This window comes from Eumetopias jubatus, unplaced genomic scaffold (assembly GCF_037043125.1).
Source record: "Eumetopias jubatus isolate StellerSeaLion01/CBP00866 unplaced genomic scaffold, mEumJub1_p1.0 scaffold_12, whole genome shotgun sequence".
Lineage (NCBI taxonomy): Eukaryota > Metazoa > Chordata > Mammalia > Carnivora > Otariidae > Eumetopias > Eumetopias jubatus.
Window position 1 is genome coordinate 88,603,967 of NW_028274818.1, and position 17,751 is coordinate 88,621,717.

The following is a 17,751-nucleotide window of genomic DNA, read 5'->3' on the forward strand; positions in this document are numbered from 1 at the left end:
AGGGAATGTTACTAAGAAGGCAAAAGGGGGCAGAGGTAAGAAAACTCCCAAGGAATTACTTTGGATTCATTTACAGATTCTCCTTTGAAACATTGGCCCCCACTCCTGATTGATGAGGGAGCCGAAGACTAATTGAGGACAAAGCACAAGCTGACACCCTGCAATCCCCCACCCCCTACTCCTGGGTGGGATATGTGTGACATTCCTCCAGGAAACTTCCAACTGTCTTAATGTCAATGCCTTGCTAGAAGGGAAAACCACCTTACTTGACAATGACAAGGTCTCCAGGATCTTGTAGGTTCTCTTTAGCATAGGAAACTTCTTTTGAAGCCCTGCCTTTTCCTTACATCCCCCAACTCCCAATTATATAATCAGATGCCCCCCACATCCCTGGTGCAGCAGCTCTTTCTACCCACGGTCCTGTCCCGGTGCTTTAATAAACCACCATTTTGCACGAAAGACGTCTCAAGAATTGTTTTTTCTTTGTCGGCTCCAGACCTCACCCCACTAAACCTCACCTACATTCCAAAACTACATCACTACTACCCTGTCTACCTCCCTCTTGGCATTATTTCTATCATTTCCTGCAAATGACAGAAAAGTAGGCACCGCTAGGCTTTAGGGGACAGGCATCAACTCTGGAAACACGATAAATGCACAGTAAGATAATAGGGTGGGGTAGCAACAAAACTAGACAACAAAACTAAGCCACTAAGCAAAACGTTATGGGGGGGGTGGGGCGGAACCAAACGCTAAAAAGCAAATTTAGACAAGGGGAGGGGAAGTAAAAGCATTTTGGTACACACACAAAAAGAACTATCCCCATGTGCTTTGGTCAAACCAAGCTCCCCCTTTGACCCAACTACTGGAAAAAAGAAGCAAAAGCTGTGGAAAACTCACACTTTCATATCTCTCCCAGAATAAACAGTAGGTCCAGTAGAGCCAACTGCCCTAAAAGACGTTGAAAGATGTGCCCCAGATAACTGGGCACATGACAGTCACCTCCAGGAGCTCTCAAAACCACCAATCGTTCCTGTTGCAACATCCTGATGGTCTACAAATTCCGGTCTATTCTGTCATTTCAGAATCGATAATGTTTCCTGTCAAGCATTAAAGCAGTCCCAACGAAACCTGGAGAAGAATCGGCTTCCAAATCCACAGGGAGAAAGGGTTTTTTTTTTTTTAAAAAAGCTATTAAAAAAACAACCTAAAAGTCGTCCCAAGGGGTTTCCACAATTCTTTCCTCCCAGTTCCCAATTTCTCAATGTCAAGATCTTGGGCAGTCCGGTCCATAGGGGCCCGGGTTTGGAGACGGCGGCACCTGTACAGTCCCTGGATGGATGCCCGAACCTCCTAGGCGTATCCGATGGGCTCTGATAGCCCCTTACTCATTTAGTGCCCTCAGGCGCTGGGAGGTGGGAGGGTCTGCAGAGTGGGGTGACCCGGAAAGCCTGAGATCTTTGCCCGCAGAGCACAGCGTCTGTTTGGCCTGGGGCTCACTGGTTACCCGAGTTTTCGCCCAGGGCAAATCCCGGGGGGAGGGTAGGGAAGGCTCGGGTCCAGTCCCCCCAGGGCGATGGTGGGCGGGGCCTGGACAGAGGGCGACGGGGACAGGCGGCGACCAACCCCGCTGCTCCCCGGGGTCTCGGGCAGCGGCACCGAGCCAGGCTCCAGGTCTCCGCGTGGCGGAGCCCTGGGCCCGGACCCCGAGGCCTGATGCGGGGCGCCGCAAGGGACCGGGGCGCGCCACCAAGAGAGCAGCCGGCCTTCCAGCGCCAGACCCTGGTCCAGGCTCCTGCCGACCGGGATCGACGCACTCGCCTGCCCACGGTCTGGTTGGTCAGCTGCTTCATGCAGTTGGATCGCTTCTTTCTAGCGGCGGCGGCGGCCAGCAGGGCCAGGGCCGGGCAGCTGAGGAATCGCCCGGGCCGGGGGCGGGAGGGGGAGGGCGACATCGCTTCACGTCCATCCGAGGCGGCAGTGGAAGCGGCTCTGGAGCCAGCGCCCCGCCCTCGCCGCCTCTCATCCAGTGGCGTGGCAGGTCGGGGCCTTAGGGGGGCCAGACCTGGGACGCGGTTCCCAGCCCCTCCTCCACCCGTGGCGGGAACCCCGGGGCCGCCTTGTGCAGGCCCGGAGGTCCCCTCTCCAGCATCGCCATCGCCGCCGTCTGCGACCCCCTGCGCGGTCTAGGCCGCACACCTGCGCTAGGCTGCGGAGGCGCCCAGCGCCCGGAGCCTCCGGTGAACCGTCAGACCCGGGTCTGTGACACACCGTCCCCGCAGGGGTGGCAGGGCACGGAGGGACAGAAGACTCTGGAGCCTCGGGAGGCTGGAAATGCCCAAAGTCTCCTGGAGGGCCGGGCCTCTGCGCAGGTGTAGATATTTGTCAAATGCACCTCGGATCTGCTCTCCTAGGTGAATGGATGCATGTGACTGTGTACTAGTCACCTCGATTAAAAAGATACTGTTGTGTGGAAAGCACAAGCAGCAGGAGTTTGTGTACCTTAAGGGGAAAGTCCAGGGCCAGATGCATTTTCTGTGAGCGGGCACCTGGGGGCAGTCAGGAAGGAGCACTCGCTAGGGGCCCCCCCAGGACAGACAGGAAGCAGGGGGAGGGGCGCCTGGGTGGCTCAGTTGGTTAAGCGACTGCCTTCGGCTCAGGTCATGATCCTGGAGTCCCGGGATCGAGTCCCGCATCGGGCTCCCTGCTCAGCGGGGAGTCTGCTTCTCCCTCTGACCCTCTTCCCTCTCGTGCTCTCTATCTCTCATTCTCTCTCTCTCTCAAATAAATAAATAAAATCTTTAAAAAAAAAAAAAAAAAGGAAGCAGGGGGAGAAGGGGAAGGGGCCCAGCCCTGGGTGGGAAGTCGTGGGGCTGAGCGGCTGGGACCGGGACCAGTGGCCAGAGTCGGCCTTGGGAAGGCCCAAAGCCTTGGCATTTGCTAGCAACCTGGCCTGCGCAGGGGAGGCGGGGCCCGGGCCCGCGCAGGTGTTGCCTAGAAACGCCCATTGTCTTCGGATTTATAGCCTGGCGCAGGCAGGGGTCCTGGGACACTTGGCGGGGTAGTCCGACTGCGCTGGACGCTTTTCCACAGCAGACCACGACAGTTGTATGACCGCGAAGATGTGCTCCTGGGTTGGTGGCCTGGGCTCTGGCCTAGGCCATTCCCAGCGGGGAGGGGATGGCAGTGAGACTTCCTTCACCGGCTACAACTCGGATCTCACGATGGACTTTGCTGATGTCATATCATCTCAGACACAAATCAATAGACTCCTCAATGAGATTGAAACACTGGAGGGCTGAGCTTTCACTTTGGAAACGTTTGTCCAAGGGACTGAATAGCTCAGACTCCAATGCCATCTGGAAACTGAAGAGCACCATCAGGGACCTAGAAGAGCGGAGGATGAGGGAGATTGAGGAACATCAACTCGGAGTTGCGACACTGCTCAGTGTCCATCAAGAAAAACTGGCTGACGTCGGGGACAGGCACCACAAACAACTCCTCGAGTATGAAAAACGGTTAGAAGACCTGCAAGATCAATACTCTGCTGGTCATGGGAAAGATGACTTACTTCAAGAAAGGGAAACTGAGCTTAGAAGGTTGAAGCAACAGCTTGCAGAAATGGAGCGGCTGAATGACAATTTAAACAACGTTGCTTCTGATCTCAGAGCAGAAAACCAAAAGTTGGTTTTGGCGCTCCAGGATGTAAGACATCAGCTGGAAGAATCTATTCGCCAGAACAATGAGGATTCTCTGGAAAACAACACTGCTGTGAGGGCTTTAAAAAGAGAAAAAGGACGGTTAATAGCAAAATTGTCTCGGGTGGAAAAGAAGCTGTTGGAGGAAATGAACAAGTATGAGCAAACTATCAAAGAATGGTCCCCTTTAGAGCATGTGCATTTCATTCAACACAGTCAAGAGAAAGACCTGGAAATAGTACACCTCAAAAAGAGGATCGAGCAGATGGACGCCGACCACAAAGGAACGAAGGAAATGCTGTCCTCTGCTTTGGAGGAGCAGAAGCGATTGACACACTCATTAAAGAGAAAGAGATGTATATTGAAGAACGTACAGGAAGTCCAGAGCTTCAGGAGGAATTCGGTCAGTCTACCCAAACCTTCAGAGGCAATGACATTTTCCAGCCATCCGTGGAGGACAAAGACAGGTGTCTCCCATCCGTGACAGACGAAAATCATCATCTGAGAGAAGAACTGGAGAGCCCAAGAAAACAGAGTCACTCTGTACCTGCGGTCGACCCTAAAATCCTGGACAAGATCATAGAACTAGAGTGTGAGGTGTTTCAACTCCAGGAATTAAAAGATGATCTGAGGGGGAAATCAGAGAGCAACAGAAGATCATTCACAACCAGCAGCAGGGGAAGATAGGACTGCTTCATTCTTCACAAGAGCAGAAGCAGAAAGTGGACCATCTCCAATACCGGCAGGAGCAGATGACTATTGAACACGCTCAGCTCCTTTCGGCAAAAGACGAGGAGATTCAGAATTTGCAGGACACGATAGAACAGATGAAAGCCCGGCTGCCTGACAAAAGCCAGCACATTCCAACAGAAGACTGTGATGATGTGGAAGTCACAACAAGTCAGCCTCTTCCTAGAGAAAACGGAAGTGAAAAGCTTGATTCATCTGAAGCCGAAACTCAAAGATTCGTCCTAGGAATCAAAGAACACAAACTGGAGATGAAGTTTCTAACTGAACAGAACATCCGACTGACGGAACAGATCGATCGGCTCTCCAAAGAGGAGATTGGTAAACTAACTCAGATCATCCAGCAGAAAGATTTGGAGATTCAGGGTCTTTCCAGCAGGATCTCTGCGGCTTCTCACAGCCAGAACGGGGACGTGGAGCGACTTCAGCGGCAATTGCAAGAGTATGCTGGGAAAAGCGAACAGGTCTTGGCTGCCTTAAACGAGAAAACGAGGGAGAACAGCGATCTGAAGACAGAATATGACAAAATGGCAGATAGAATTACTGTCACAGGAGCAGACCTCCAGAGAATGCAAAAGGAAAATCAAAAACTGTCCACTAGAATTGAGAGTAGTGGTCAGGAGATAATTAGAGAAAGGATTCAGAATTTATCACACATTATTCGAGAAAAAGACCTCGAAGTGGATGCTTTAAGTCAGAAATGTCAGACTTTATTGACACTCCTGCAACCATCCAGCACTGGTAAGGAGGTTCGAGGAACTAATATGGATCAGTTGAAGCAGCTTCTCCAGGAACGGGACACATTAAAACAGCGAGTGAAGATCATGGAAGAGTGGAAACAGCAGGTGATGACCACAGTCCTAAATATGAAGCTTAAGTCACCCCAGCTTCAGAGAGATCTGGCACAACTCCAGGCGCGGGCTTTCACCAGCAGCGAGAAGGATTCTGAACTCCAGACGACCTCCAGTGACCTGATCGAACCGTACAAAGGCAATGAAATACATTTACAACATTTAGAGAAGGAACTGGCACAAATGCAGCTCAGCATCGGGGAGCTTTGCAATGCCAAGGATCTCCTTCTAGGGAAACTGGACGTGATTTTCCTCCAGCCCTCCACCGACTCCTCGGAGTCAGCGGACTCTCTGGAGGCCATGAAATCTGACAGAGGAGTGAGGCTTCTCAGTTGCTCCAAGAGGAGGTAGAAGAGCTACCAAAATCAATGCAAGAAAAAGATACAATGATTCGAACCCTCCAGGAAGATAAGCAGAGATGGATTGATTCAGTGGCTGCCACGAGGGAAGGAGAAGGCCAACATCAGGAACACAGGGATTCCGACATCGAGCAGCTGAAGGAGAAACAGGCTGTTCTACAAAACTTCATTCAGGATCAGGAGCTCCGAATCCAAGCGAAAAGTGAGGAATTGCTTTCTTTACAGGAGAACTTCAGTAGCCAAGTGAGTGAAAATGAGCTTTTGAGGCAGACGGTCACCAATCTGAGGGAGAGAATAGTAGGGTTTGAAATGGATGTGTTTCAACTGAAAGAGGAAAATGCAAAAGTCGTGAAAACCTCTAGAGAAAAGGAAGTGGGAAATCAGGCATTGCAAGAGACACATAGGCTGCCTTGTGAGAGAGATGAAGTCCTGTTGGCCCTGAAACAGAAACAAATGGAAACCTGTGCCCTCCAGAAGGAGGTTCAGCATTTATGTGAGAGCGAATTACGCCTAACCCAGGAGCTGGAGAGACGGCGACACCTGGCGCTAGAAGCCGAGGACCCTCATCGCCGGGAAGCTCTGGCCTCAGAAGACAAAGTGGCTCAACTCAGGAAGGAAGTGACGGTCTTGCAGGGAAAACTCGTTGTGTCTTCCACTGCCATGGAAAATGCCAGCCAAGGAGCCAGTCTGCAGGTAGAGTCGCTGCAGGAGCAACTGCACGTGGTGACCCAGCAGAAAGAGGACACCGCGCTCCAGCTCGCTGCCTCCCAGGAAGAAGGAAAGCGGTATGGTCACATCCTAGCTGACCTCAAGTTGGAACTCGCCGAATGGATGGAAAAGGCAGACAGCCTGGAAGGAAAACTGAAGTCATTGCAGGGACAATTCCATAAAACAAATGCTGACTTGGAGCTAAAGGAAGTCCAACTCCAATAATTCAAGAAACAGAATGAGGTCCAGCAGGAAATCCTGGAGGACACACAGAAGAAACTGATGAACTTAGTCAGTAAGTCCGAAGGAATGATGGACAAAACCCTCCTAAGGAGACTCTTCCTGGGATCTTTCCAAGCACCTGATGCCGAACGGCAGGAAGCGTTAAGGTCGATGGGAAGCATGCTGGGGATCGGAGAAGACCAGATGTGGCAGCTCTTCAGTGAAGGGCCAGGTGGTGTTACCAGCTGGATGACTCAGGGGCCTGGACCCAAAAGCGCCCCCAACACACGTGTGAAGCCAGATCACGGACCTATGGCCGAGAATTCTTTTTCAGGACTTTTCGTCCAGTTTCTAGAAGTGGAATCTCATTCAGCTTTGCCACCTCCAAAACCCTCTGCTCATGACATGAAGCCCCCAGATTCCGGAGGAAGGGGAAAACTGGCTATGAAACAAGGCCTACCATGTCTGAACACTACTCTAGGGTCCACACCCTGGAAAAAAGATGTGAAGCCCCGCACCACAGCTGTGTCTCTTGTTACCCCACCTGGACCGGAAACAGATGGATCGGAGCACCTTATTCTAAATGCTGTCACTGATGCTTTGCCCACGTACACGCCCCAAATACTGTCACCTGCCAAGAAGGTTGGAATGGTGGCCAAAGGCCTCTCCAAGAAATAGAGGATCCTCAAGCCAGAGACGAGACAGCGCTCGGAAGACCCCAAGTCATTCTATGTGTTTACCTTATCCCAAAATGTCCTTTTGCAAAACGTACTATTTGAAGTTTTGCTTTCAGCTTAATAAAAATATTCTTTTATGCGTTAACAGAAAAAGCGTCTTTTGGTGACTGCAGAGGTATTCACCAAACTGAAAATGGTGCTTATTTCTTATGAGAGTAGACATTGGTGGGGTTGGAGGCTGTGGTCAATGGTACTTCCAGTATTGTCTGTAATCCTTTGATGTTTTCATAAGGAGCAGGTATCTACATATACCTTCGGTAAGGAAAACATCACCTTGTTTTAATGTTCCAAACTTATTGATTACACGAGCGCCCACGTCTTGTTTGAGAAAGTAGGTGTATAGCATGAACGTTTAAGAGGAATACATTTTTTCAAAAAGTGCAAGTTTGATTTTCCCATCTACATCCCATTTCTCTTTCTCCTTTTTTTTATTTTTAATTGTTTTTTCCATTTCATTTTATGTTGCCTAGGAATCCACTTCATGGGTAACCTGATTTCTCTCAGGCCTTTAGAAATATATGTGTATTTGTCTATTTAGGCATATAGTATTCCCTGACTTGCTTTTTAAAAAAAAAAAATCACTCTGCCTTCGAGATCTTTACAAATGTGAATGAATTCCAATTTCTTCTTTAAAAGGAAATGCAGGCATTATTGGATATACCCTAAATTACTTAAGTAGCTCCTGTTGATCAGTATTTGATGGGTTTTTACTTCAAATGTCCATGGTCAACTCCCTTGTTCATTTCCTCAAAAGCCACTCCAAATCTTCATTTGCAGTTCCAGGCTAATTACTCCACTGTATTCTGGAAACAATCCGTTCAGACTTCTTTTCTTCTTCTTCTTCTTCTTTTTTTTTTTTTTTTAACTTTTATTTATTTATTTGACAGAGAGAGCAGGAGAGCACAGGCGGGGGGAGCGGTGGCAGAGGGCGAGGGAGAAGCAGGCCCCCCTGGTGAGCAGGGAACCTGATTTGGTGCTTAATTCCTGGGTCCCTGAGAGCATGACCTGAGCCAAAGGCAGATGCTAAACCGACTGAGCCACCCAGGTGGCCCCCCATTCAGACTTCTTTAAAGACCTCATTCCATTCCATTAATTTTCCATTCTGCTGTATCTTCAGCCTGCCAAATATCTTAAATCCGTCTCTCCCTTTCTTTCTTTTTTTTTTTATAGTAAGAAAAATGTCAATTTGATCATTTACTTTAGCAGGCAAGCAATTTGTAAACATTCAGTAGCGGCAGCATCCAAGTTACAAACGATTTAAAAAGAAACCAAGATTAGTGATTATAATTGTTCCTTCCCTTTCCCCAAAAGAAAAAAAGAAAAAAAGATTTGGAAATGAATGACTGAAAACACTACAAACAGGGAACATTCAGTTACATCTTCTATCAGCCTTCTATGCATCCTCTCTGTGTTTTATTTTTAAAGATGTATCTACTCCTAAAATGCATTATCTTGCAATAACTTGTATGTGAGTGTTTGCAATCTAGGAAGTTGTTCCTGTGCACGGATGTGCATGGATCATCTCAGTTTAAATCCCACTCGCAAAGGGAATATTTATGTCTTGATTCAATGCTTCTTTGACTTCGAGTGGCAGGGTGTCAAAAAGGTGATCTTCCACGACAAGTCCGCTTTTCTTGAGCAGGCGACACTGGCCCAGCTGGGCTGGCAGGCGGTCCAAGCAGTTCCCCTTCAGCTCCAGCTGAGTGAGCTGGGAGAGCTGACCAATCTTCTCCGGGAGGAAGGTGATGCAGTTTTGCCCCAGATTCAAAGTCCTCAACTTCACGCATTTGAACAACTGTTTTGGCAGAATGTCCACTTTGTTCCCAGTGATATGCAAATACTGTAGGTTCTGAAGCAATCCTATTTCTATCGGAATCACTGAAATGTTGTAGCTTACCTCTAAGCATCTGAGTTTCTGTAAACTGAACACTGCCACGGGTAAGGATTCGAGCTTGTTGTTAGAGAAATAAAGTGACTCCAAGTTTCTGACATGGGTGATGGAGGGAGGAATGGTAGCGATTTTATTATGCCATAATTTTAAGCACGTCAGTCATTTTCAATGCTGGAAACTGATGATCTCCTCAATTGTGTGGATGTTATTTGATTTTAAGTCCAGTTCCTGCAGATTTGAGAGGCTGAAAATAGCATGGGGGATTCTCTCCAGCTCACAGTTCTGAAGTTCGAGCTCGGCAACATTCATCATTTTCTTAAGGCTGTTCAGTACCAAGAGTTTAGTGCCGTCATTATGAATGACTAACTTTGTAAGATGTGGAGCCACATCTGTAATGTTGGAGGGAACTTTGGTCAAATTACTCTTCATGTGGAGAATCTTAAGGTGGCGCAACTCTCGGAGAGATTCGAGTCCGATCATCCTATTGTTCTCAGAGTTCAAATTGCCTATCAAGTACAACTCTCAAAGGTTTTTGAGCAGGTACACCCAGGCAGGGATTTCAGCAACGTCAGTGAACTTCACGTGAAGGCATCTCAAGTGATCTCGGAGGAAGCTAAAAGCAGTCTGTTCCACTTTTGCAGGGCAGTGGCAGAGGTGAAGCTCTTGGAGGTTAGTCATCTGAGAAATCTTAGCGGCAATTTTAGTTTCCGGAATCAGTTCAAGTTTTAGCACATCCAGGTCTCTGAGGTCAAAGATGGCGTCAGGCACACCGGACAGCATGAACGGATGGAGCTCCTGCTTCTCCTGGGCGTTGCGGGACACATGCTGCCGAAGTTTTTCAAATGTCCACTCGTGGTTCAAACTAATTTCCCTAAGTTTATTTTCACTGACTTCTGACAGGAACACACCAAAGCGCTTTGAATACAGCTGGTCGTACTGGTCTACCATGTGCAGGAGGAACATAAAATCGTTTTTGACATCTGGAATGTCACTGAAACTGCTCTCTTCTTTGACTTTTTCGAAAGAATATTCCTTCAAAGGTATCCTGAACAACCAGAAGCGAGTGTAGAAGCAGATAAAACCATAAACACAAATAATGGATATATAACTGATGAGAAGCTTTTTCAGCATGTTAAGCCATGTTGTGGGTGCACTCGAATACCTCATAACCAGTCAGGTGCTCCACTTTGGGCTTGCAGACATGTTCAAAGCTGATGGCGTTGACGAAGTTTGCAGTATAGCAGAGGCTGAAAATGAATTTGGCTGTTTTGATAAATGTTTGGACCACGTAGAGCTTGTAGATCAAGTCACTGTCTTCCACGTGAGCACGGAACTTCCTTACTTTCTCAAACAGGGCTTTGGCCTGTTCCCCATCTTTTTTATCCAGGATGGTCATGCTGGGGACTTCAATCACAGGCTTCTCGGCTGAGGATTTGAAGCCTGTTTTGTTAATCATTGGGGTACTGGCACTAGGGCTCCCTTCATCACTGCTGGTAGACACATGCTTTGGTAGAGTCTGGGCACCTGTTATTCTCTGCTTGTTTTCCTCCAAGTCTTCACACGCTGTCTCAGACAACGCTTTAGTAGTCCAAGGAGATTCAAAGCACTTTCCTAATATTGAAACAAAATGTTCTACTTTTGAGCATGTTTTGGGATATTTGAACCAAAAGTTGTTACTGACCATGAGAATAATAGTATGTATGAGAGCAAGGTATGGAAAGTACTTAGAATACCACGGAAGGGCCGGATGGTAACACATCTGATTAATAAATACATATTGCTGAAAATCCAGGTTTGTCTTTCGGCCTGTTGGATCTTTCTTCTCTTTCTTTGTCTCCTGATTTGGAACTGTCGAATCGGTGTGAGGATATGTGGCTCTGAGAGGTATGTCAGGTGTCACAGCAGATGTGCCAAAGGAAATGTCACTTGCCACCCGCCCGTCTTGGTCTTGGTCAGTGGCTGCTTCCATCTTGGGGATATTGGTGGTGATGGCGCCATATCCCGGGGGCGTGTGTGCCTTTGAATTTACAGGAGATGGCAATATTGGCAAGCAGACCACCTGATCTTTGGTAAGTTGCATGGTTCCTGCAAAGATGGCTACCATCAACATAACGACAGCCAGGTAATCCATAAACACGTCCCACCATGGTTTCAGGATTTGGTAAGTTGGTTGAATGTCATTAAGTGAAGCAACTTCTGCAAGGGTAAACATTCCTGGACCAGGCGGCCACGCTACTCCCTCCGGGCGCTCTCCAGGGACTCGGCTTCAGGGGGGGGCTCCAAAGGCTGGAACCGGCGGCGACGGAGGCTTCACTCCTCCATCCTGGGACCCGGCGGCACGTTACAGACAGGCGTGCACTTCCTTGAGGGGCAGCCCGGGCAGCTTGGCCGCCAAGCCACGGCTTATGCTGAGGCGGGAGGTGGCGGCATCACCTGCGGCGGGCGGCGGCTGCACCCGGACTTGCCAGGGCAGCGAAGGCGCACGGTGCCCTGGATCCTGCGTCCGAGGCCCCGCCCGCGGCTGCCACCTCGAAGTGCAGCGGAGGAGCCGGGGCACCACAGGCAGCGACAGCGGCGGCGACAGGAGCAGCAGCACATGACTCTGTAACGGGGGGAATCTGTCCCTCCCTTTCTGTTGCCAGTGTTCTGGTTCACCCATTCCTGTCTCTTGCACAGACTAGTGCAGTAGACTGCCTGCTGATCTTGCTGGTTCCACTCTCCGCCTCCCTTGCATCCATTCTCCATGCTGCTGTTAGGACGAAGTGAGATGAAAATCTGATATTACTTCCCTGCTGTAATTATTTGAGGGTTCCCCATTCCCTGGAGTTCGACCTTTAAGAGACCTTCCAAGCCCTTGCTTTTGCAGCCTTCCCTCCTGCTCATCATTCACATACAGGCCGCCCTTTAGCCAGAGGTGAATTCTTACAAGCCCCAAATAGATTATTATCCATATAAGTTCAAGTCCATGAGACTCATCATTGTGCTTTGACAAAGGTACAGAGCAGCAGAAGGATTTAATTTTTCTCCTCTTCACCCATTGGTGGGGGAGTGTTTCCCACCCTAATGTAATGGGATGCCCGGGTGCTGAACAGATGAGCTCGACAGTAATTTATAACCCACGTGTACTTTTGGCCCATACCATGCAGGGCCACAGGGGGGTGCACCTGGGAGCAGAAAGAACAAGGGCTGTGGGGGGTCAGACCTTGGAGTAACAAGAGAGTGAAGGTGAGCCCTACTTCCTGCAGGAGGGCATGGCTGGCTTGCTGGATAATTCCACAGGCTGTCAGGGAACTGGACCTTACGACTTGAGGAGAAACTGTGCCTGGTCCCTGGGATAAGGAGGGCTGTTTGGCCAGGAGACCCGATCCGTGGGAGCAGAGGGCGAAGGGAACTTAGGGTAAGGCCATTGGAGGCCCTCTGATGTTCCCCGATGCCAAGACAACACTTCCTATGGAATCTTAATCTCACGCTCTCCATCCCAGTGGACTCTGGTATGTCCACATCATTTTCAGCCTGGGGCTGAGACTTTTAAGGACTAGGACAAGTGCTTCTCTAGGAAGTGTGGCTGGCACCTGACCAGGAAGGAGAGATGGCGTCAAAACCAAAATGTGTCAACTGCCATTGATGGTCACTCAGTTGATCCCAAGGGAATCCCGAAGTAGCCAAGGGACAGAAAGCAAGGCTGACGTCCCGCACGCCGCGGAATCTGACAAGGACTGTGGACCCAAGCAGCCGCCCCCACCTGCAGGTTGGATATGCAGACTGGTTCAGTCTGTAGCAAGAAGGTCTTGGTAACTACATTAAGCTGGTGGGGTACCATGACCCGTGGAGTAACAGACAGCGGGTTATGAAGGCTCAGAGTCTGTGAGAGACTGTTTCCAGGAGAGCCTAGTGCACGGCCAACAATTGCTCCTTTCATGATCTATAACCCAGGGCCAAGGAGGGCTGTTTCTTGCATCAGGAGCCCATGGACAATTCCAGGGATTCCAGGAAACTAGAGAGGTGCTTGCTAAAGCCTTTTCACTTAGGGAAATAATGGGTGATATTTTTTAAAAAGATTTTATTTATGTACTTGAGAGAGAGCTGGAGCTGGAGGAGGGGGTCAAAGGCAGAGGGAGAAGCAGCCTCCCCACTGAGCAGGGAGCCCCACGCTGCGCTTCATCTCAGGACCCTGAGATCATGACCTGAACCAAAGGGAGACACTTCACCGATTGAGCCACCCAGTCACCCCCCAACAGGCGATTTTAACTTGGACAGATCCTAGAGCCTTTGGTTGAGGGGAGCCCCACCCAACCTGGGCTCATGGACCAGTAACAGCCTAAACGGGCTTATGTAAAATTTATAAACAAGGAATATGTCACCTCCAGAACCGAAAAAATACTGAAAGACTTTGGACTTGTATGTCCTTTTTTCTTTTAAAAGATTTTATTTAGTTAATTGAGAGAGAGCGAGAGCCCGAGAGTGAGAGCACAAGGGGCTGGTAGGGGCAGAGGAAGAGGGAGAAGCAGCCTGGCTGAGACATCAAGAGACTAGGGATACATGCTTAGTTGGAGGAAAAAGCCTTTAAACTTTGCATGGGTAATATGTGAAAATAATTGAGAATTGTACTAAAAAATATGACTTTAGTGATATAATTTATATTGACAGCTTGAATCCAAAGCTGCCTTATTAAAGTGATACAGGAGCTGAGTGAGAACCTTTGTATGTGTGGAAAACATATGCCTTATTATGCTAAGAAACTATAGGAAGAAGGATTCCCAAAAGGAATTTACTATGGAAGATCAGTAAATATCAATAACCCATAGGAAATTTATTGAAGACATAAAACATATGGATGGTGAAACAAAAAAACCCATGATTTAACACATCTCTATAAAAGTTAGTTCAACCTAATTTACCTGGGAATGTCAGTGTGATGAAATACTTTAGAGGATCCCGTTTATCCTCCTGTGCATCGATCTTGACCTTGACCTTCAGGATGTAAATGTTGCCAAACTTGTTTTTGAGGTGCTGAGGGCTACCCAGGCACAGGAACTTTCCCTGCACCATGATGGCCAGCCTGGTACAGAAGGCATCACATCCCTCCATTCTAGCAAAACATGATAGCATAGAAAGTTCTGGTTTGGAGGACATTCTGTGGTTCAAAGGGAGCCAGGATGTTGTGACTCTCTTTTCAGTGTGAAATGGAATTTGCTAATCATAAAGATCATAGTTGGAAAATGAAAAGCTTTCAAACAATTAGTAGTAGAGTACTAATCCCCAGACACAACAGCTCCCAAACTTCTTGCTCTTTCCCCATTCTTAATTATTTAACTCAACAAAGATTTGTGGTCATTCCATTCATTAGTACTAAGGTGGAAATCACATACCTATGCAAATTTACCGTCAATATTCCTAACCCCAAATAATTCTTGCATATAAGCCGCTATCATACTTGCCAACCCTCATTCAAGCATCCAAATGAGTCACACCTATGGGAAGTTATAATGATGGCTTTGCCACTTTCACGTGTCCGTGTCACAGCATCCCAGAGCAGGTGTCGGGCTACAGGGTCCATGCCAGTTGATGGCTCGTCCAACAAAATGACTGAGGTCTTTCCCATTAGGGCAATAGCAGTACTCAGCCTACGTTTGGTTCCTCCACTTTATGGTCATAGAAGGAGAGAAAATTTAGGGGAAAGGGAAGTTATACAAATTAGTAACTTATAGGAAAGAGCACAAACATATCCACAAACATGTAATATAGAATTCCACAATGCTGATTAGTTGTACTTCAATAAGTTAGCAAACCCAGTACAGGTGTATATACCAATTAATTTTCTTTCTTTTTTAAATTTAATTTAATTTTATTATGTTATGTTAGTTACCATACAGTACATCATTAGTTTTTGATGTAGTGATCCACGATTCATTGTTTTCATATAACACCCAGTGCTGCATGCAGTACATGCCCTCCTTAATACCCATCACCGGGCTAACCCATCCCCCACCCCCCTCCCCTCTAAAACCCTCAGTTTGTTTCTCAGAGTCCATTTCATTTGAAATGTAGATGAGTGACTTTTTTTTAAAATTCATTTGAGACACAGAGATACAGAGAGAGAGAGAGCATGAGCTGGGGGAGAGGCAGAGGGAGAGGGAGAAGCAAGCTCCCTGCTGAGCCAGGAGCCCGATGGGGGCTTGATCCCAGGACCCTGGGATCATGACCTGAGCCGAAGGCAGACACTTAACCATCTGAGCTACCCAGGTGCCCCTGTAGATGAATGATTTTATGTAACTGATTTTAGGTACACTGTCAGGGACATTTATTTACTTGTGCTTAGGGTACCATGATTTCCCAAGTATAAAAATCTACCATAATTCAAGGGACCTAGATTCCTCCTTTCTTGGGAGACAACCAGATGGACACTTGGAAGAATAATATAATCTCTTTTGAGATTTAGAGGCTACAGTTCAAATAGAACTGGGATATTTAGTTCCATCTCTGCAAAGGAAAGACATGGAACTACATTGATCTGTCTTATTACTATTACCTGAAACCTAGCAACTTGTGAGATAGTTTTACAATTAGATAATTGTGTGACAGAGGGACCTGGGTGGAGCTGTGCTCATTTATTTCAAACATCAGAAACATAGGGAAGCATGTCAACATTAATGGCAGCAACAAAAAGATCATCATAATGAAATGACTCACCTGTAGGTTCTGATAAGCTTGTCAGCATGGGGTTCCAGTTGCACTGAACTCAACCATCTATTCACATACAGCTGAATTTGGGGCTCAGAGACTCCCCATAATCTGGCACACATGATCATTATTTCCCGACCAGTCATGTATTCCAGCAATGCATCAGATTGAGGACAATAGCCAACTCTTGACTTCACCTGATTATGAGAATTGCCTTAATAAGGACCCAAGTCATCTATCCCGCTGAGCATCCCTGGATGAGATAGAAGACCACAGTCCTCCAGGCCATGTCTCTAAGAGTCTTACCAAGAATTTTTATTTTCTAAAGCCTACACAGTGATGGCTGCTGGATCTATTGTAATAAGTTGGAATAACAGGTTCCTCAATTCACTTTTAATGATCTTAGGAATGAAAAAGTTAAAATCCCGGAGCCCACTGAATTTGGAGGAGTATTAGAATATGAGATTCTCTCCTCATTAATAAGAAACTCTAAAGGACATGGCCACCATGGAAGTTTTTTGCACTGGGTACAACTTACACATTTGTAGAACTTGTTTCACAGTAAGGCTGAACCAGAAGCAAAGCCTTTCCCCACTCCCACAAACAGGAGAATGCAATGAGTGTTGTTTTCCCAATAACCAACCCTTTAATGGATTTGCATTCAGAGGCACACAGACAAGAGAAAAATATAACATCATTTTATTAAAATTAATTAAAATTAAAAATAGTTAAAATTATTCTAAATACTTAAAATTCATACCTTTTCCTCTGAGATTTTATTAATTAATTTATAGTAATCCCAGGTTGTTTACACCCCTAATCTCTTGCCAGAAATCAAAATAAACCCTTTCTTCTATTCTAGGTATAAAATTATTCTCCCATCTAATTTTGAAAGTAAATGAGCTTCATACAACCATAACTCAATGAACAAAGAAAAAGATAACCATGAATGCCATCAGTAGAAACAATACTCACGAGAAACATATTTGAAATGACTTCAGATATTGGGATTATCAGATCAAATGTGCAATGATTGTGCAAATGATACATTTTTAAAACTTAAAAATATATTAATAAAAAAATGAAGCTGGAGGTATCACAATTCCAGATTTCAAGTTGTACTACAAAGCTGTAGTAATCAAAACACTGTGATACTGGCACAAAAACAGACACATAGATAAATGGAACAGGATAGAAGCCCAGAAACAAACCCATGATTATATGGTCAATTAATCTTTGACAAAAGAGACAAGAATATGCAATGGGACAAAAACAGTCTCCAGTCTCTTCAACAAATGGTGTTGGGAAAACTGGACAGCTATATGCAAAAGAATGAAAATGGACTACTTTCTTTCACCACACACAAAAATAAAATCAAAATGGATTAAAGACCTAAATGTGAGACCCAAAACCATAAAATTCTTAGAAGAGAACACAGGCAATAATTTCTTTGACATTGGCCACAGCAAGATTTTTCTAGATATGTCTCCTGAGACAAGGGAAATAAAAGCAAAAATATAATATTGGGACCACATTAAAATAGAAAGCTTCTGCACAGTGAAGGAAACAACAAAATTAAAAGACAACCTACTGAATGTGAGAAGATATTTGCAAATGACATATACAATAAAGGGTTAGTATCCAAAATATGTAAAAAAGAACAAAATATGTAAAGAACTTATACAACTCAACACCCAGAAACCAAATAATCCAATAAAAAATGGGCAGAAGACATGAACAAGACATTTCTCCAAAGAAAACATCCAGATGGCCAACAGGTACATGAAAAGATGCTTAACATCACTCATCATCAGGGAAATGCAAATCAAAACTATAGTGAGGTATCATCTCACACCT

The 17,751-nt window shown here is 46.6% G+C and overlaps 2 protein-coding genes and 1 pseudogene across 2 annotated transcripts in view; 1 reads left to right on the forward strand and 2 right to left on the reverse strand.

The window, feature by feature from the left end:
- Positions 1-3,180: 3,180 nt before the first annotated feature.
- Positions 3,181-7,263, forward strand: LOC148162854 (thyroid receptor-interacting protein 11 pseudogene; annotated as a pseudogene).
- A 1,587-nt stretch (positions 7,264-8,850) lies between these two features.
- Positions 8,851-11,446, reverse strand: LOC114198775 (volume-regulated anion channel subunit LRRC8D-like). Its single transcript, XM_028090414.2, is given in 2 exon segments — positions 8,851-10,347; positions 10,349-11,446. Coding segments are annotated over 2 exon segments (2,574 nt in total). The 5' UTR covers positions 11,426-11,446.
- Positions 11,447-14,097: 2,651 nt separating this feature from the next.
- LOC114198794 (phospholipid-transporting ATPase ABCA3-like) overlaps positions 14,098-17,751 on the reverse strand; it is a 137,876-nt gene continuing 134,222 nt past the window's right edge. Inside the window, exons 28-30 of the mRNA XM_088017068.1 lie at positions 15,904-16,091; positions 14,685-14,855; positions 14,098-14,302 (exon numbers count right to left, since the gene is read on the reverse strand). Of these exons, the coding sequence (XP_087873194.1) occupies positions 14,098-14,302; positions 14,685-14,855; positions 15,904-16,091 (564 nt within the window). The remainder of the gene's footprint in view (positions 14,303-14,684; positions 14,856-15,903; positions 16,092-17,751) is intronic.